General features: G+C 37.7%; 1 protein-coding gene across 3 annotated transcripts in view; it reads right to left on the bottom strand.

The window, feature by feature from the left end:
* UNC79 (unc-79 homolog, NALCN channel complex subunit) overlaps positions 1–20,812 on the bottom strand; it is a gene marked incomplete at its 3' end in the record, with an annotated part of 212,806 nt that overhangs the window by 151,142 nt on the left and 40,852 nt on the right. For all 3 annotated transcript variants that reach the window (XM_081228621.1, XM_081228622.1, XM_081228623.1), the window contains exons 6-9: positions 14,300–14,364; positions 8,410–8,498; positions 7,749–7,789; positions 5,323–5,351 (exon numbers count right to left, since the gene is read on the bottom strand). In XM_081228621.1, coding sequence (XP_081084747.1) covers positions 5,323–5,351; positions 7,749–7,789; positions 8,410–8,498; positions 14,300–14,364 — 224 coding nt within the window. The remainder of the gene's footprint in view (positions 1–5,322; positions 5,352–7,748; positions 7,790–8,409; positions 8,499–14,299; positions 14,365–20,812) is intronic.

The following is a 20,812-nucleotide window of genomic DNA, read 5'->3' as shown; positions in this document are numbered from 1 at the left end:
CCAGTGAGATTTCAGCTATAGTTGAAAATAAAGGTGAGAAGTGGTTTCTGTTAGCGTGAGTGGTAGAAACGTTCTAAATATGAGTGAAACTGTGTTGAAAAGTCCTCTGCAAAGTGACCTCAGCCATGGGGCATGGGGGGCTTCCTGGATTATTTCAAGTTAGCATTTCAAGAGTTTTCAGCAGAAATATGGGAAAAAATTAAAATTGCAGTCCAGAGAGAGTGCATCACAGCACATCAGAGTCGGAAACAAACAATTTTAACCCCTAAAATAAACTTTCAAAATAAAATAAACTTTCAAAATTATTTTATCCACCACCTAAAGGGCCGATTTCCACTGCAGCTCATCTGTCCTTGTTGCATTCAAGGACAGGCAGGGAGCTGTGCTGCACTGAGCTAATGACCCCAAAGCTGGCCTGTCCATCCCCACCGGCACTCTTTCTATCAAGACCTAAAGAATATGTCAGTGGACACCACAGGAACGTCAAAACACAGCAAGAACCATTCACAGACTCAGCAGCTGACATCAACTAGAGGAAAGGAGTCAACAGATGAAGTGAGAAAAGTGGTGCAGTATAAGAGACATTCTGAAGCTCAGGGGGGTTTATTATCAGAGCTGCCCTGACAAGAAGCAGGGGAGAAAGGCAGCGCCCACATAATGCAATTTGAGGAGCAATCAGGAAATACCCCTGACCTCTGCACAAAACTGTGCCCAAGCCTTTTAGAGATGTCACCACCACATAACCAATGTTTTGTGTCAAGAGAGCATTTCAGTCTTTCAATAGAGCTTATTAAGATGGAACATACTGAAAAAGAATGAATATATGTATATGTATAACTGAATCACTTTCCTGTACATCTGAAACACAACATTGTAAATCAACTATAATCCAATAAAAATTTTTTAAAAGATGGAATATAATAGGGGAAATAATATCCTAAGCCATTATGAACTCAGGGCTTGAGGAAGACTGAGAACCTTCCATGATAGATATCTTGGGAAGTGTGGAGACAGAAGAAGGAAGAAGGCAAGGACAAAACGTATACCCAAACATTGACAATGTATTGAATTGCCTATCAGAACAACCATTTCAAAGTAAGGCTTGTTCCACTTCGATTTTAGCACAAGGCTTTGGATACGAGTGCTGGGAAATCTCATTTTCTGAACAGGACTCAGGTCAATAAATCATAAAAGCAAGTTTAAATTTTTTATGATCTTTTTTCCCTTTTATTAACAAGTTTTTAAAAATTATTTGTTAAAATAGTGTGCTTCCTCTGCATCTGAAGCCCAAGTCTTCTTCAGCATCCAAGTCAGCCCTGACTTCTCCAAGTGAGGTGTCTTTCCTGCTTTGTGCCTTTTCTTTCTCTTTCACATACTAAATTTCATTCTGGAAGCACATGAATCCTTACTGGTTTGGGGCTTCTCCAAACCAAACCAAACCAAACCCAACCACATCACTGGCAGGGTGGGTTATATCGGAGTATATTGTTAGTGTTTATTTCTTCCTTTCAGTTATAGTTAGTCTTTGCTCCTCTGGGATTCTCACTGTTACATAAACAATAGGATGTGGATATGGGTTTAGTGGGTAGTTATTAGCTATAATAAAGTCCTGACATTTAAGGCCTGCAATTTCCAATCCTATTTTCTGGTCACAAGTTATTTACATTCTTCCCACATGCAAATTCCTGGCTGGAGGTCCAAGGTCTTCTTGTCTAAATTAAGTCCAGCTGTGGGTGAGGCTCTTTTGGTTTAGTTCCTCAGATACGCTTTCATGAGCCTTGAATCTGGATGGGCTGTGTCTGCTTCAACCAAGAGAGCATGGCGGAAGTGATACTCACATGACTCTCAAGGCAAATTCTAAAAGGACATGCAACTTCCAACTTGCTGTCTTAGAATATTCTCTCTTCAGAAGCTTCCTCATCAGGATACTCTTCTCAGAACTGTGCCATGGCCAAGGCACATGGAGAGGCAATGTGTAAGTCTCTACTCTAAGCCCAGCCTTCAAGTCACCTCATCCCAGAGCCCAAACATACCATCTAGATGTCTCTAGATAATTCCAGCCCCTAACTAGTCAAGTTAGTCTTCCCAGATGAGGCCCTAAACATCATCAAACAGAGGTAGGCTGTGGACTGTGTCCTGTCCAAATCCCTGACCCTCAGAATCTGTAAACATAATTAAATAGTTGTTTCATGCTGCTACATTTTGAGTGATTTCTTAGGTAGTATCTGGACATACTGCGTATGTTAGTATCTGGAATATCAACTAAAAGTCAACCTGCCTTATCCCCATGTGCCATCAATTCTAAATAATATCAGCAATAAAATACTTTGCCCCTAAATAACCTTTGGTTGGTCAAAGTTCTAAACAGTTGCTGTGGTTCCTACTAAGTTTTAATAATATATTTCCAAGCCACAATCAGTCCTAAACCCTGTGGACTCAGCTACATGCATTCATTTAAAAAGTAAATTAGAGAGATTTCCCTTAGGTTCAGATTCAGCTGGTCATGTTTTCAAAGGTTCGCTCTAGCCACTCTGTTTCACTGCTTTGAATTTTAAACATAAATAAATAATTCCAAGTGGTCTCACAGAACAGCAGAATTGAAATAAAGCATCTGTCTCTTGATGCTTATTTGATACAATCTTTTTAAATTTATTTTTTTATTGAAGTATAGCCGATTTACAATGTTGTATTTGATACAATCTCGATGTTTATCTCAAACCTACTATTCAAATGTAGGAATATGTAGTACTGAATATGTAGTACTGAAAGACACAAACTTTGCCCAAAGCAAGCTCAAACAATTCTGATCTATTAGGAACTTAAGGAAAGTTCTCCAAATTAATTTTCATATAAAACACAACATTTATTAAAGGATAAGTAATTAAAATGTGTTAATTTTAACCTTATTACTGAAAATAGTTTTGTCATATAAAGGAGGGGAGTGTTAAAAAATGATCCACCCTGGGTGTCAAGTATGTTACATATACTACCAGAGCCAGGAAATGCCAATTTAGAAATAAAACTGTTTCTCATCCTAGTCTCTCCAGCTTGTAAAAGATTCTCAAAGTAGGAAATAGCCTCGCAATAAAAATGAAATCAAAAGTATGCTGAATGACTATATGATCCCTTGTTAACACTTCAGAAAGCTATATAAGGCGATGCCCAGTTGAGCCTCTCAGCTAGAACAGGGCTTCTAATAATGTTAAGGGCTGAAATGCCCAAAGTATAGAAGGCATTTCTATACTCAAAAAGAATTATAGATGTGGCTTTGAGGGCACTGAACCCCAATTAGATTCACTGAAAATCCACAAAGTTTTAAAGAGAGGCATACTAGCAAAAGCACCACCAGCAGACCAAACGGGACAGGCACAGTTCAACACGAAAAGAGGTCTATGGAACCCCAACTTCTACATGCAGGAAGCAGACTGAGAGGGTTACTCAGCTGCAACATGGGCCATTTCTCATTATAAAGGAAAGATGTCTTAAAGAGTGGAGCATCCCAGGAAAGAAATGAACTAGGAAACTATTCCCAGGAAGCAAAATCAGATCCTAATCAAGGCACATTTGCTATTCCTTAAAGACAGAGGAACTGTTGACATGTTCCTGGCTGGAGCTGCTATTGACTAGTAACAGCTATCTGCTTCCCCTTCGTCTTTCTGAACAGAGGTCTGTTGCTGTTATCCAATCCCTGTCTCGCATTTTGTGCTGGGTATGTAACTTGCCTTTTTAGTTCACAGGTCTCTGGTTCAAGAAAATTCATACCTGAGGGGTTTCATCAGTGACCAGACCAGATGCAGATCATAAGACAATGGACTTTAAGCCTGAAGCCATAAATGGGTAAGACTTTTGGAGGTCTTATAAGGTGCTGAGAGTATTTGGTACATGGAAAGAATGTAAGTAATGATGCCCAGAGGGTAGACTGTGGTACATTAAATATGACCACAAAATTCTTGCTGCTCCTTCTATAAAGAGGAGGAGTTTATTTCCCCACTCCTTGAAACTGAGCTGTCCTTTGGACTTGCTTTGGCCAATGGAATGCAGCAGAAGTGATGCTGTGTTAGAATAAAAGGTATATGATACAAACTATGATTTAGAAGTTAGTAATGAGTGTTCTTTCTATAGTATAATGCTTGGAAACGCAGCATCGTAAACGTGATAAAACATAACATTTAACATTGTAAAAAAAAAAAAAAAAAGAAGTGATGTTGTGTGACTACTGAGCTTCAGGCTCAAAAGGCCTTGCAACCTCCTCTCTCATTTTCTCAGAACACTGATACCTTGTGAACAAATCCAGCCTAGCCTCCTGGAAGATGAGACACCTAATGGAAAGAGGGAGGGCCAGACACCCCTGTCATCCCAACCATTCCAGCCATACCAGCTGAGGCCCCAGACGTGGGAGTAAAGTCATCTGGGACCAACCAGTTGCCAGCAAACCCACTAACTGACTGCAAATATCAATACATGAGTGAGCCTAGAGGAGTTTATCAAGAGAACTACCCAGGCGAGCACAGGCAAAACTGCCGATCCACAGCACTGTGATCAAATAAATGTTTGTTGTTATAAGCCAGTACATTTTAGGATGGTTTATTAGGTGGCAATAGATAACTGAAACAGCCCTCCAAAGGGATCCACTCATAACCAACTCCCAAAAAGCTTAAATGACTTGTACATAGTCTCATAGCTAGGTGGGAATAGAGCTGACCAGAACCCAAGTATCACAACCAACTAGTCCAAAGTTCTTTGTATGACACCATACTACCTTCTCTTGTACTTTTCAACAACTGGAGCAAGAAAAGAAGATGGCAATGGCTTAGGGAAATCGTCATGAACAGTGGCTATTCGAAAGTGGAATCGTTAACTAGAGATATCATTCAACTTACATATAAATTAATATTTTCCATATATGCTTGGTCTGGGTATGTTTCTGACACACCTATATTGGACTATTTGCATTCCACTTCCAAACGATAAAGAGTTTTAGCAAACACGATCATCCTTTACCAAAGTTAAGTTGCATGTATTGCATTGTCACTCAAACCTTTTTGTATTTAGACTTCTATCCCAGAGTTACACATATGCTTTTATTTCAGATTACTTTTCAAAAACACTGTGCATAGATGGGTAAGCAAAAGCAGAAATGTAAATAGAGACCATCCAGACACAGCAATCTTGCATGCTGAATTATTTCCTTTCCCCCTTCACAAATACAGTGACATGTACATACTGGGAAACCATGGTGCAGAAATGAGGCAGATGTCAATGAATGAATTTACATACAAACACAGCAAATCATGCCCCACCACACAGATGGTTTGCTCTTACCTTCTTCTGACATATAGCAGATATTTCAGCTGTAAGGGGAAGGTACACAAAATATCAACAAAGAAAGAGAGCCCGTTTTAAATAAGGGCAGCCACCAAGGTGAGCAAAAAACAAGCTTAGCAACACAACCTCCAGACTTGGCCAAAACAGCCCTTCTCTCATAAACTGTCATCTACTTATGTTTAATGAGGTAAAAAATACCTGTGGTATGTTTAATGAGGCTGCAAATACTTTCACCTATTCTTAGAAATAATTCAATCTTCTCAGACATGACTTAGAATTCAGATCAAATAACTTTAACCTCACCCCCTCATTTGACAGAGAACAAAATTGAGGGTTACATGGCTTCTTCAGAGTCACACAGCCCATCAATGGTACAGGCCAATCTGGAGCAAATGTCCCTGGATTCCCTGTCTACTGTTCTTCCATTAGGCTATGACACTGAGTTGATGTGATATGCTTAGAGTTTCACCATGGAGATGATTTGCTATATCAGAACTATAGAAAAAAAACGTAATAACTTGGATGAATTAGACTCAAACTATCAACTTACATCAGTCCTTAACTAGTGCAAAACCAGCTGCAGGCTTATTTAAGAGAAAGCAATTTCAAACCCATGGATTGGCCAGCTGGAGTAAGGCTGTCAAATTACTTTAGTACTTCAGGATTGACTTTAATAAATGGATAAAAACTCTTTTTAGTGGGCATACCAATTATTTTCATGAAAACTGATGCTTGAGAGTAATTGAAAATAATTTTTCCAAGAATCTGTTAACATTTCCCATGAAATAGTAAGTGCTCAAAAAATAGACTAAATGCCTATGTCACAACTTATTCAAGAGCAAAGATAGGGCTTCCCTGGTGGCGCAGTTGTTGAGAGTCCGCCTGCCGATGCAGGGGACACAGGTTCATGCCCCGGTCCGGGAAGATCCCACATGCCGCGGAGCAGCTGGGCCCGTGAGCCATGGCCACTGAGCCTGCGCATCCGGAGCCTGTGCTCCACAACGGGAGAGGCCACAACAGTGAGAGGCCCGCGTACCGCAAAAAAAAAAGAGCAAAGATAAATGTCTCCCAAACTCTGTCTGGAAATTATGAATTAGCAGATGTCAAATCAATGAAATTAACAACTCAGTTGTTAAAACTGATTTTGTATAATTAATGGTTATTTAACAGTTTGATATCTTGGAGTTTATCTTAACCTGAGGTTAATGGATCACATCTCTGGATAAATAATGAAAAGTTATTATCAGTTTTCTTCCACAGATGAATATCATCTGCAGATGATGGCCAGAATTCAGCAACATATCTGAAATTTAAAACGTAGTTTAGAACCTGACTATGGTTTTTACCTCGGAGCACTGGAAGTTCACTAATTTAAGGGGAAAAAAAGGTTACCTTTACCCATATAAGCCCAAATCTTTTTACAAATATTCTTATATAAAATTTTTAAATGTCTCTTTAAAAGATATAGAGGCTGACATTATTGACCCATTTTACAGATGCAGAGCATTCACTAAACAACTTATTTCTTCAAGTTGAGATAACCTAATATTAAGAGTTAGACTACAAAGAAGGAATGTAATTATCATCAGGCAAAGACCTTAAGTTTTGAAAAAAGTGTTTACCGAATTTAGTTAACATGAGGTTTTTACATTTCTTTTTAAGTGAGGCCTTTCATAAAAATTCTTTTATTATCTACCTCTGAAGTTATAGATCAAGTTCTTCCTGGGAGCCTGATCTGTGCTCAGTATGCCCCCAGCTTTTTCCACTTTTCATCTTTCCTCTGTTAAGTATTTTTCCTGGTCATTTCATCCTGCAATTAGGTGGCTGGAATACCTCCTTCCCCACGTGTAGGGAAACACTCTGTCTGCAACCTGCCAACTCATCAGGCACAGCTTTCAGAACTCTAACAAACTGCAAGCATTACAATCTCGTCTTTTCATTGAGATGGGTCAGATATATTTATCCCCATTTTACTGAAGGGGAAACTGACTCTCAGAGCGATTAAATAATTTCCCCTAAAAACACAGAGCTGGTAACCATGGCAGGAGAAAGACCCGTTATTTATGCTCTTCTTCTGTGATGTTCCTTATTTCCTTTCTGACTTGCACAGCAAACGTATCACTGGCAACACCTGTTATATACACAGAAAATCCCTTAAGGCAGAATCCAGCTTTGGTCATACAGAATCCTAATTCCAACACCTACCTCTAATTGTGGTGGAGATGATACCTCTTCCCTCATTATTAAATGTGTGGGTATATTACAAGCAAGACATTGATATCATGCTTCATATCAGTGAGTATGCACAGAAAGTAATACTTTGGTTGCTGTCTTTGTAAAATAAAACAGTACAAAAGGAGAAAAATCAACGGTGCCATTAGTCATGATTATTCATTATTCATCCCTTCTGAAGTAAGCCATACCTTGCGGCAGAAGAACATCAATCAACCATTCACTGTGGTCCCTATAAAGAAAAACAGAATTCATTTTTGAACTTTATTGCAATGTTACCCTTCCACATGAATGTTTATAAGCTGCACGCTATTGCTAAAAGGCTTTTAATATAAAGGATGTGTAATTAAGAGCACTATCATAATAAACTTTTTAAATGTCTAATGCATTCCATCTAAATTATAAATTATAGGCATTTCATCATATTCAGTTATCTTTAAATGATACTTTCCAGATGCTAATTAAGTCAACCAAAATACAGCATGATTTGTACAAAGCTGAGTGTGAGTCTGTGAAATGAACAAGCATAGAAAACCCATATGAATTTGATGTCATGTTTGAAAACCACAGGTTTCTTTTATTTTTCTCTGTGGCCTTTTTCACAGGGTCACTTGAAAAGTGGAGCTGCTTTATTAAGTGGAATTGCTTTCTCTTGTCACATGGAGAGAAATACTGCAATTTTTCAAAGCTGAAATCTTTTCAAATGGAAGTTTGATATATATTAAATATCTGACAAACTAACCTTTAAAAAACAGAGAGGCTAGTGGAAAATGAAGGTAACATAACCAGTTTAAGTCGAAGTGATCATTCTTCTCTTCTTATTGTAGCCCTATTTCCTTTTCTTATACCTACCCTGCAATCCTCTGGCTGCATTCTTCACAGAGATACAATGGGGGTGGTTTATCACCCAAAGCTACAGACAGGGAGGGGTCTATACACATCTGAAACACATGAAAAGACAGAATGAAATCTCCTGTTTATCACATTCCCTATATCAAGCTCACAAATGTTTCGATAATAGATTTTCGAAAGCAAAGTAGAATAAATATTTTCAGTAAAACCCATTCAACCTATAACTGTTTTCCCACATTGGAGGTTTAAATGTGGCTGATGTGGTTTTTCATTTCTTCTGTTATTTGCAATTCAAGTCACAAATAGTGTCAAGAAATCCACCCTCTGGACTTCCCGGTGGTGCAGTGGTTAAGAATCCACCTGCCAATGCAGGGGACACAGGTTCGTGCCCTGGCCCGGGAAGATTCCACATGCTGTGGAGCAACTAAGCCCATGCTCCACAACAACTGAGCCTGCGCTGTAGAGCCTACGAGCCACAACTACTGAGCCCATGTGCCACAACTACTGAAGCCTGTGCACCTAGAGCCCGTGCTCCGCAGCAAGAGAAGCCACAACAATGAGAAGCCCGCGCACCACAACGAAGAGTAGCCCCGGCTCACCGCAACTGGAGAAAGCCCACGCGCAGCAACGAAGACCCAACACAGCCAAAAATAAATTTAAAAAAAAAATCATCCTGTTCAGTGGCTGTTCAAACTGCTTCTGTATTACTCATATAGTAACTCCTTCTTTAATGCAGTAAACACAGTAATCTCTCTTAGAGAAAAGGAAAATGTATTATTAAGATTTAAAAATCATAACTGTTACCGAAATGCTGGCAGTAGAGAATTTTGCTTCTCAAGATAGACCTCATTCAGAAAACTTAGCATTAAATCTAACATTGAGTGATTCACTTTTCTTACTCTGGAGTAAGTTCTATATATCCAACTTTCAACTTCAGGTAGTTTTTTTTCTTCCACATATGAACTGTAGTTTGTTTAACCCTGTAGTGCTCTGTTCAATTTTGAGTTATTTTTTCCTGTTTTCATTAGTGTAAGTACAGAGATTAAAGTATTAATCTTAAGTTGATCATTAGGATATTTCAAATATCTGGATGTTTTAAATCAAATGGACAAAACATTCAATGACTAGTAAAAAATGAATTTTGTACTTTGCATTGGTTTAAATGTCTATGACTTACCAAAGTCTTTTTTTTTTTTTTTTTTTGGCTGCACTGGTCTTCATTGCTTCACTCAGGCTTTCTCTAGTTGTGGCGAGCAGGGGCTACTCTTCGTGTGGTGCTCAGGCTTCTCATAGCAGTGGCTTCTCTTGTGGAGCGTGGGCTCAAGGTGCACAGGCTTCAGTAGTTGTGGCACGTGGGCTCAGTAGTTGTGGATCGCGGGCTCTAGAGCACAGGCTCAGTAGTTGTGGCGCATGGGCTTAGTTGCTCTGCAGCATGTGGGATCTTCCCAGACCAGGGCTTGAACCCATGTTCCCTGCATTGGCAGGTGGATTCTTAACCACTGCGCCACCAGGGAAGTCCCACCAAAGTTGTTCTTTTTTTAAAAATAAACTTATTTATTTATTTTATTTTTGGCTGCGTTGGGTCTTTGTTGCTGCATGCGGGCTTTCTCTAGTTGCAGTGAGCGGGGGCTATTTTTTGTTGCGGTACACGGGATTCTCATTGTGGTGGCTTCTCTTGTTGCAGAGCACAGGCTCTAGGCGCACATGCTTCAATAGTTGTGGAGCACAGGCTCAGCAGTTGTGGCTCACAGGCTCTAAAGTTCAGGCTCAGTAGTTGTGGCGCACGGGGTTAGTTGCTCCACAGCATGTGGGATCTTCCTGGACCAGGGCTCAAACCTGTGTCCCCTGCATTGGCAGGTGGATTCTTAACCACTGCGCCACCAGGGAAATCTCAAAGTCGTTTTGAATTCTGTTCCTCCCCTTCAAGAAATAATCAATCTATGCTACAGCTGAGTATGCAGTTAACATGCCTAGTACACAAATTCTTCTAGAACTTCACTCTGCCTTTTCTTTAGGCTTTTTTTTTTTTAATAATTTGAAAGGGATAAATGAACCGAACTTATGACCCAAGCAGCCTGTCGTTTAAAGTTAAAACCCTTAGGAGTTTCAATGGTTGGGGAAGTAAGAGTTAGAATTCCTAAATTTAAATAATTATACCATCAAAATCTGTAAATTATATATTCCCTGGTGCTAAAGGCCCAGTATGAAAATTTTGCTTAGGTAAGTTTCATGCTTCCTTTGATACAGTGAATAACTACTTTCTGGTGTATTAAATCAGGGATTGGTAAACTTTCTGTAAATGGCCAGGAAGTAAATATTTCAGGCTTCGTGGGGCATAAGTTCTCTGTCACAACTACTCAACTCTGCTGTTATAGCATAAAAGCAGCCAGAGACAATATGTAAGCAAAAGAGCACAGCTGTGTTCCAATAAAACGTTACTTGCAAAAACAGGCAGCAGGCCATATTTAACTGCGGCCATAGTTTGCTGACTCCTGTGTTAGCTAATTATCTGGGATTCAAATATTTCATAAAGTGATTTTCAAATAGGACCAAGTAAAACCAAAAAGCAGAGTGGGATATAATGAACTATAATTTCCAACATACTTTCATTTTAGGATCCTATCATAACTTTTGGCTCTTGCCTTAAAAGTACTTTTTTGCAACCTACTGCAAAAAAAAAAAATATATATATATATATATATATAATGCTTTTCTATTTGGCAAATCATTATGTAACTGAGCAGGACCTTATGGGGCCTTCCCGAGACAGACCCTTCCCCCATATCCTCTGCTGTAGCCCCTCTCCGAAATACCTAGTTATATAACAGTATCTGATGAACATTTCCCGAGTTGTTTTACAGATACTAAAACCACCACTACATGGAAGAAATTAACTACTTGATGATCACGAGCACTTTGTAGCCCCCAGACCTACTGGCACCTAAGGATTGATAATGTTAACCCCTGTGACATCGCCGTGTCACCTCACCATCAACCAGTTGGAGAACTGTGCACGAGCTGATCGCAGATCCTACAACCCCTCCCCTCTGCCTCCACCTGGCCTTTATAAATGCTTTGCTGAAACCCACCAGAGAGTCTGGGTGTTTTCAGCACTAGCTGTCCCAGACTACTTGCAGGGAGCCTTACAATAAATGCTGTGCTTTCCTTCAGCACAAGCCGGTATCAGTAGATTGGCTTTACTGCACACAGGCGAGCAGACCCAAGTTTGGTTCATTACCGCCTAGAGGTATAACTCACTATTACGGAGATACTAGGCTTTTTGTGAAAATAAATCCATTTTCCCTGAGTCTTTCCCATGCACTCCATGTAGACTTCTTCTTCAGTATAGTTACTTTACTCTTATTTCTAATGAGTCATTGATACCTCTGTCAGGTAAAGATATTGTTTCATTCCATTCCAAAGTAAAAACTCCTAGGACGTTAGAACTGTAAAGAGTCATTAGAGGTTAGCTAGTTGACCTCTGACATGTCAAATGAATTGACATGACCCTTCAGATTTGTGGCTAGTAGTGTCAATCCTGTTCCGCACTGAACTGGTCGGTTTACATCCACATTAATATGTTCATATCTGACTGTTACATTTAAAAATAGTTATTTTCTGTCTATAAATATAATACATGCCCAAGGTAGAGGCTTCAGAAAATGAAGAAAAGGAAAGAAGAAAATTTAAATAACTCATTAACCCTCCATCTCAATGCAATCACTGGTAACATTTTGATGAGAATTACTGGTTGGTGTTCAATATGAAGATGAATATAAAATTCATAACTACATTTGCATCCTACTGTACACTTCATAATTTCTTTTTCATTTAACATTACTCTGTAAGCATCTGGATGTTGGGTACCCTTGATCTACATGTCATATGCTCATATCTCTGTGGGTCTGTGGAGTGCTCATATTGTAAAGAAAGAACCCTGAGCCAGACCAGTGGTCGTGCAAAAACAGCCCCTGCACAGGAAATGACAACAAGAGTATTCCCTTTATGGGAAGCATAGAGTGAAAATGTAAAAGGAAGCCCTTTAAGAAAACTGGGATTGAGAAAGTAAAATTGGTGGGGGGGTGAGAAAAACGTTTGGGAACTAGATAGAGGTAGTGGTTGTACAACATTGTGAATGTGATAAACGCCACTGAATTGTCCACTCTAAAATGGTTAGTTTTATGTTATGTGAATTTTACCTCAATTAAAAAATGATAGAAAGTGGGATGGTTTGGCTTATCCTGGAGGACTGGCTATAGGGAACAGCCTGTGAGAAAAGTGAGGCCAGGCCAGAGGAGTAGACTGGGCCGTTTGCCTAAAGAGAGGGAGAATTTCCAATTCATGATGACTTCTGTGGGAAGGAAACCAAAAACCATTACTAATCAGGAAGTCAGAAGACTCCCGAGAATGCAGTCTGACATAAAATCAAGGAAAAAATAACTGGAAAAACTAAACAGATTTTCAGTACCTCCTTTCCGTTGATGTCTGGGTGAATGAAAAGAGGGCATTGTAACTTAGGCAGAAAGAAGAAAGGACAGATATAGAAACTACGGGAATTGTGAAAGTCTCACCACTGTGAAGAATTAAGCTGAATACTATATGAGCTCACCTGTGTTTAGCTCAAAATGTCCTCACACCACAGAAAAGTACCTTTGAACCCCAAATGTTTATGGAAGTTCAGAGGAAGAGTACACATCGTAGAATGGGAGAGGACTAAGCTTCCATTGGTGGGTTACCCTCACCTGCTCTCTCTCAGCATAAATTCATTCAATTTACTTTCATCAAAAGCAGAGATCAAGCATAATAATATAAAGATGTCCTTTGTTGGTAAGATATATCTAGATGACAATGTGATCATTGGCACTCCTGTGCCACTTTTGGTATATGAAATACATGTTTTATTCCATTTAGATTTCTTTTTGATTCCATTTATATTTTTATATCTCATTTTACCTCTTCTACTCTGTTTCTGTAAAATGAGAGTATTATTTTTCTATTATTTGATAATCTTTACAATCTACCTCTCTATAGAACAAGAGAGGCAAACTTCCTTGACAATAGGTTCTAAAAAGCAACTAGAACTCTAATCACTTGACTGAACTCCCACTCCTCAGAATGTAAAAATTAACCCTTGTAAATCCAGACACACGTTTCTCCAGCCAAGTGTTGTATCCGACAAATATACCGTAAGTAATTTTGTTAAGTGTTGTAATTATTTTTCTTAATTTTCAACTTCAAAGATTCAGGATTATAACAGGATAGAACAAATTAGATGTGGTAGGAAAAGAATAAGGCTGAGAGTCAAGGCACCTAGCTCTGTCTGCGTGACCTTAGGAGAGTGACTTGACCTCTCTAAACCACTGTTCCCTTACCTCTATTGTAATTTTCCATGTGTTTGCTGTCCAACTACCTCTCAGTCATTTCAACTAAGTCACATCTGTGATCTGAGCTAAGACTTAACAATTTTATCTGGTTTTGTCCTACGACTCTTGAATTCACATAGTCACACACTAGACCACTTATAACTTGTAGCAAACACATGAAAACAGGGCCAAAGTACATTTCCCTGAGTTTATTAGCCCAGACAGAAACCAGTCAAGGACTATGTAAGTGTTTCACCAGGATTATTCTGATAATTAGCCCAGTTCTCCACAGCACTTGGCTATGAACTCAGAGCCAAATCTGAAGATATCACTATTCATTGCTCTGTCTTGAACCAATCCACCAGAGTACAGTCAGATCAAAGTAGAGTACAGTAATTTGAGATGACCACAGAGTACAGGCTTCTGCTTTACAGAGAAGGATGCAATCTCCATTTCATTCAGCAATTTGCTCCTGATAATTTGACCACTGACAATATAATATAGCACCACGTCTAATAAAACAGTACCTTCACAGCTGGTTTGTTAATTGCGTTGTGGCATTCAGTGTGCTGGCAGTGGATGGGGTTCCAAGCTGTAAAGCAAAGCATAGCTGATGAGTATTTCTCACTGACATTATTCATGCCCTAGGAAAAACACAGCAGATACTTCACTAGTTTTCCTTAAATAGAACCATCATCAGAAGGTTTTCTAAAATAATTTTTTTTCAATCTATGAAGTATTTTTAAATTAAGCAAAGATATCACAACCCCATCCATTTTCCCAAGGGGAGAGACAAGCTAATATAAGGTGGCATACCCAATACTATAATATTATTTCACAATGATATACCATTAGTAAATTCTTAGAAGTTTTTACATCTATGTTTTCACTTGATCCTCCCAACAACCCTGTGGGATAGATACAGCAGATTATTAACCTCATTTTATGTGTAAGTTAAAATTTAAAAGGTTATGTAGTTTGCTATGGTCACAGAGTTAGTAAATGAAAAGCTGCAACTAGAACATATATCTTTTGGTTCTCAAAACTGTGCTCTTTTCACTATAGTATACTATGCTAAACATCCTAGATTTTTGGCACCAGGAAGTGTTTCAGATTAATAATAACTGAAATGAGTGGTAAGGCAACCTCCACCATTCCATTTCCCACCCATCCCCATTAAATGTGGAGACTGAAAAGATGAGTTTCTTGCCCAAACGAAATGCATCTCTCTCACACATTACCCACAGTCTAAACCTCGGCTAGTTTGCTAATACCCAACTCCTCAACACAGTGTACCCACAGAATGAGGACAAGAACCAAGTGATCTGAGACAGATCAGAAAGAGAATTACAATTACTTCTCATCATCCAGATGATTCTGTAGCCCAAGGCACTTAGCTAACAATATTCCACCATAAAAGAAAAAATGTAATAGGATTTTATGTCTGAAAGTAGGACATTTTTCTAAATCGCCATATTCTAATCCTATAGGACCATGGTTGGCCTAATATATAAAAATCTGCAGATGAGAAGATATTCTTAGTTACATGTCTAATTATAATTCAAAAATATTTGTTATTAATGATCTGAGCCTAATTTGTGCTCTGAACGTTTTATAAAATTTTCTAAGAGTGTCCCAACTTCAATTCTTCTATCCTATTGTTAGACCAGGAATAAGATTATGTGTCTGACTTGGAATTCAGGAAAATATGGTCAACAGAACCAGTGACCTTAAAAAAAATACACAATGGGTCTATTTATTTAAAAAGAAGTACGGACTAGAACTACTACTATAATAACATAATATCATATTGATTATATCTTTTGAGAGAAAGAAAGAGGAAATGAATGAGTAAGGAATGGATGAATGAAGAAATAATTTTAATAAAGACATTCCATATTTGTTTCCTGCATGTAGAAAAGTCAAGATAGAGTAGCTACAAGTTTTCTTGTGCACTTAGAGAAATCTAGAGAAAAAAGAGTGCCTTCAACCAGTACAGAAGTTGCAAATACATGGAACGTGTACCCCATTCCTCCAATCCCAAACTCATGACAGACAAGAGCATTCTTTCCTGCTGAGTCCAGAACTGGCCTTAAAATCTTTCTCAACACTGAGCTCCAGGAAGTCACCATTAATCAAAACAGAGTTGGCATACAAGATGAAATCTGCTAACCATCTCTGAATCCATGTATTATGAGAATATCTGCAGATCACTTTATAAATATTAAGAAAAAGTTCATGACATTTTTAGATAAAAGTAATATTTAAACTATATAACAACTGTTATGGCACAGGTACAAACAAATTAGAATGTGAAATGGCCATAGCACTTGATCAGAGCTCCAAAAACTCCTGCTCTGCGAGAAATTAATGCTTTATATGTGGATGGTGGGGATATGTAGGAGGTCCTACTCCTCTAACTTTTTATTCTATTTTTACAGGGTGTCACTAACTTAAGCACAGGTTGTAGAATACCTCCTTTAAGTTCACCAAAGTCACACTAGATTTAAGCTTACTAGACCAGTGATTACTGGCTTTTGTTTTGTATCAAAAATCACCTGTAAAGGTTTTTAAAATATGAGGCCTGGAACCTCAAAGCCCAGGTATCTGTAATTGGAAAAAGCAACACAGTTGATTCTGATACAAGGACAATCTACATACCTTACTATACAGCAAATATTTTCATGATAGACCTCCCTTTATTTGAAAACAAAAACAAAAATATAGCATAAACGTGGCAGACAAGAATTCTGCTTCCAACAATGACAGAGTAACTGGTATTAGACTTGCCCTCTTACCATAAATAACTAGAAAACTAGAAAAATACATGAAACAACTGTTTTAAGAAACTTGACTACAGGTAGTACAGGACAATGACCCTTGAGAGAAGAAACAATGAAGTGAGTCCTACAATTACCCTTCGTTTCTTCCTGGAAGCAAGTTCCAGGTCTTGGTCCTAGAGGTAGAAAGATAAGCACAGTAGGGTGGTTTCATTGAGTTGAGGGGACAAAAAAAGAATTTAGAAAGGCAAAGTGGCTTAAATTTGCTGGGTAGAGTACCAAAGAAGAGGGATCCATGCAAAGAAAGAGCTCCAGATATCTGAGTAGGAATCCTTTTGGGTCTTTGGCTTTACACTAAGCTGAGCATGTGTAAGGCAAAACTCCATTAAGCTGCTTGGAGAAAACTATGGGGGATCTGTAAGCTTAATAATTCCTATATCTCATACAGGGCTGAGAGATATTTGAGCTTCTACCAGCCAGAGTGGACGGAACTCAGTGAAAACCTGGGATATTCAATTGAGACTCTAGGAGGTCACACCTTGGTAGTTGGACTAAACTAACATTAGGGAAATGGCTAGTCCAGGTTCACCCTAAGAAAATATAAGAACAAAGCTTGAAAGGGTCAAGCTGATCCACCAGTAAGTTGGCTGCCAATACAAACTTCAATGCACTGTAATGGAAGGCAGCAAAATCCAGACACTCAATAATGTAACATTCATGAAATCCAGCATCCAGTCAAAAATTACTTGATATTTGAAAGGGGAAGAAAATATTATGCAAGAAAATATTACCCACAATTAGGAAAAAAAATATTGGCCAATATAAACAAACCCAGGAACTACAGAGATGAGGTAATTAGCAAACAAAGACTTTAAAACAGCTATTATAAACATATTCAAAGTAAAACATGAACACAATGAGGACAGAGATGCAGGACATAATAAAACAACCAAATGGAATTTCTAAAAATTAAAAATACAACATCAAAAATTAAAAATTCTCGGAATGGACTTAAAGGAAGATTAGACAATGCAGAAGAAAAGATCAGTGAATTCAGAGATGTAACAACAGATCCTACCCAAACTGAAGTACTGGAAGAAAAATAAATACAGCTTCAGTAAGCTGTGGGAAAATATCAGGCAATATACATGTGGTTAAAAGCCCAGAAGAAGCAAGGTTGTGGGGGTGGGGGTGGAGGCAAAAATTTGAAGAAGCAATGGCCAGATTTTTTCAAGTTTGATGAAAACTATAAACCCACAGATCCAAGAAGCTCAATGAATCTTAGGCAAAATAAAAGCAAAGAAAATAACACCAAAACTCATTATAATCAAATTGATGAAAACCAATGATAAAGAGGAAAATCTTAAAAACAACCAAGGAAAAAAAGACACATTACTGGGCTTCCCTGGTGGCGCAGTGGTTGAGAGTCCACCTGTCGATGCAGGAGACACGGGTTCGTGCCCCGGTCTGGGAAGATCCCACTTGCCACAGAGTGGCTAGGCCCATGAGTCATGGCCGTTGAGCCTGCGTGTCTGGAGCCTATGCTCCGCAACGGGAGAGGCCACAACAGTGAGAGGCCCGTGTACCGCAAAAAAAAAAAAAAGACACATTACTTACAGGGGGACAAAGATAAGAATGATCACTGGTTTCTCGTCAGAAACAATGCAAGCCAGAAGACAATGGAACAACATCTTTAATAGGCTGAAAGAAAAAACTGTCAACCTATAATTCTAGACCCAGTAAAATATCCTTCAAAAATGAATATGAAATAAAGACTCTTTGAAGGCAAACACAAGATAAGAGAATTCATTGCCACCTGAGTTCCACTACAAGAAAAGCTAAAGGAAGGTCTTCAGGCTGAAGGAAAATGATACCAGATAGATTCTAGGGCCTACACAAAGGCGTAAAGAGTTCTGGGCATGATAAATATAGTGAATAACTACAAACAACTTTCTATATATATAGAAGTAAAATATTTGATAAAAAACTAAAAGGATGGGAAGGGGAAAATGAAAGTGCACAGGATTCTTGCATACATGTAAACTAGTATAATATTACTTGAAGATAGACTATGAAGTTAAAGGTGCATATTGTAATTTTAGAACTGTAGAGTATTCTTTTAAAAAAGAGGTATAACTAACAATTTAAAAAGAGAAACATGGAATAGTAAAAATTAACCAAAAGAAGTCAAGAAATTAAAATGAAAAGGAACAAAGAATAGATGGGAAAAACAGAAAACAAGCACAAGATGACAGACTCAAGCCCAACCATATCCGTAATTACACTAAGTATAAATAGCCTAAACAATAAATACATTACATGTAAATAGTCTAAAAAATAGAGATTGTCAAATAGGATTAAGTTTTTCAAAAAGCATGACCAAATATATGCTGCCTGTGAGAAACACACTTGAAATACAAAGGTAGAGAAGTTAAAAGTAAATGATAGAAAAACTTATACCATTTAAATGCTAGTCATAGGAAAGCTGGAGTGTCTATATAAATTCAGACAAGTAGACTCCAGGACAAAGAATATTACCGGGAACAAAGGAGGATGTTTCACACTGATGAAAATGTCAATTCATCAAGATAACATAACAGTCATAAATATGTGTGTATCTAAAGATAGAGTTTCAATTTACATGAAGCAAAACTAACAGAACTAAAAGGAGAAATAAGTCCATAATTAGTGTTGTAAATTTGAACAATCCTCTCTCAGTAATTGATAAAACAAGCAGACCAAAAAAATCAATAAAAATAGAAGACTTGAACAACATTCTCAACAACTTGACTTAATTGATAACTATAGAATTCTCCACTCAATCACTGTGGAACAGACACAGTGTCTAGGTAACATTTACTAAGACAATATTCTCATTCAAAAAGTAAGCTCCAAAAATTTAGATGGAATGATAGAATAAAGTATGTTCTCTGACCACAATAGGCTTAAACTAGAAATAAATAACAAAAATATACCTGGAAAATCACCAAATATTTGTACATTTAAAAAATATACTTCTACTCAATCCATAAATCAAAGAAGAAATCACAAGGAATATTAGAAAATATTCTGTTCTGAAATACAATGAAAGCACAGCATATCAAATTTGTAGGATGCAACTAAAGGAATGCTTAAAGGGAAATTTATAGCTTTAAATTCTTATTTTGGAAAATTTTAAAGGTCCAAAATAAATGATTCATGCTTCTACTTAATAAGATAGAAAAAGAGCAAATTAAATTAAATATTAGTAGAAGAAAGAAAATAATAAAGATAGAAGCAGAAACCAATAAAATTGAAAACAGAAAACCAACAGAGAAAGTCATAAAACCAAATGCTGATTTTTTTTGGAAAGTTCAATAAAATTGATAAGCCCCTAGGTAGCCTGATGAATAAAAAAATAGAGAAGAAGTAAATTATCAATATCAGGAATGAAAGGTAGGACATCACTGCAGATACTGCAGACATGCCAATAAATTGGATAAGTTGGATAAAATGCCCACATTCATCAAAAAACTTGGTTACACAATTACAAAATTCAACTCAATAAAAAGTAGACAGTTAAATGCCCCATAACTATTAAATTGAATTCATAATGTAAAACCTTCCCACAAAGAAAGTCCCAAGGCCAGATGGATTTACCAGATGGCTTCACTATTAATTATTAAAGGGATAAATAATACAAATCTTACATAAACTCTTTCAGAAAATAAAAGAGGAGGAAACACTTTCCAACTCATTTTATGAAGCCAGCGTTACTCTATAAACAAAACCAGATGAAAACATTACAATAAAAGAAAACTAAATCAATATCCCTTATAAATGCAGGACCAGAATCACTTAACAAAAAATTAGCAAATTGAATCTGGCAATATAATATAGCCAACAATGTGGAATTTATCCCAGGAATGCAAGGTTGGTTTAACATTGCAAAGTAAATCAATGTAATTCACCTTATTAACAGAATTAAGGGGGGAAGTCATATGATCATCTAATAGGAGAAAACGCATTTGACCAAAATTGACATTCACTCATGATAAAAACTCTCAGCAAACTATGAATAGATGAGGACTTCCTCAATATGATAAAAAGCATCTGTGAAAATCCTACAGCTAACATCATGTCTAATGGTGAATGTCTGAACACTTTCCCCCTACAGATGAAGGAAAAAAACAATGATATCTACTCTCAGCACTTCTATTCAATACTGAACTGGAGTTATGAGCCAGTGCAATTAGAGAAAGAAAAGGAGAAAGGAAGAAG

The sequence above is a fragment of the Mesoplodon bidens genome (genome assembly GCF_964165515.1).
Source record: "Mesoplodon bidens genome assembly, chromosome: 3".
Taxonomy (NCBI): Eukaryota; Metazoa; Chordata; class Mammalia; order Artiodactyla; family Ziphiidae; genus Mesoplodon; species Mesoplodon bidens.
Note: the sequence above shows the minus strand (reverse complement) of the source record. Positions and strands in the feature narration are given on the sequence as shown.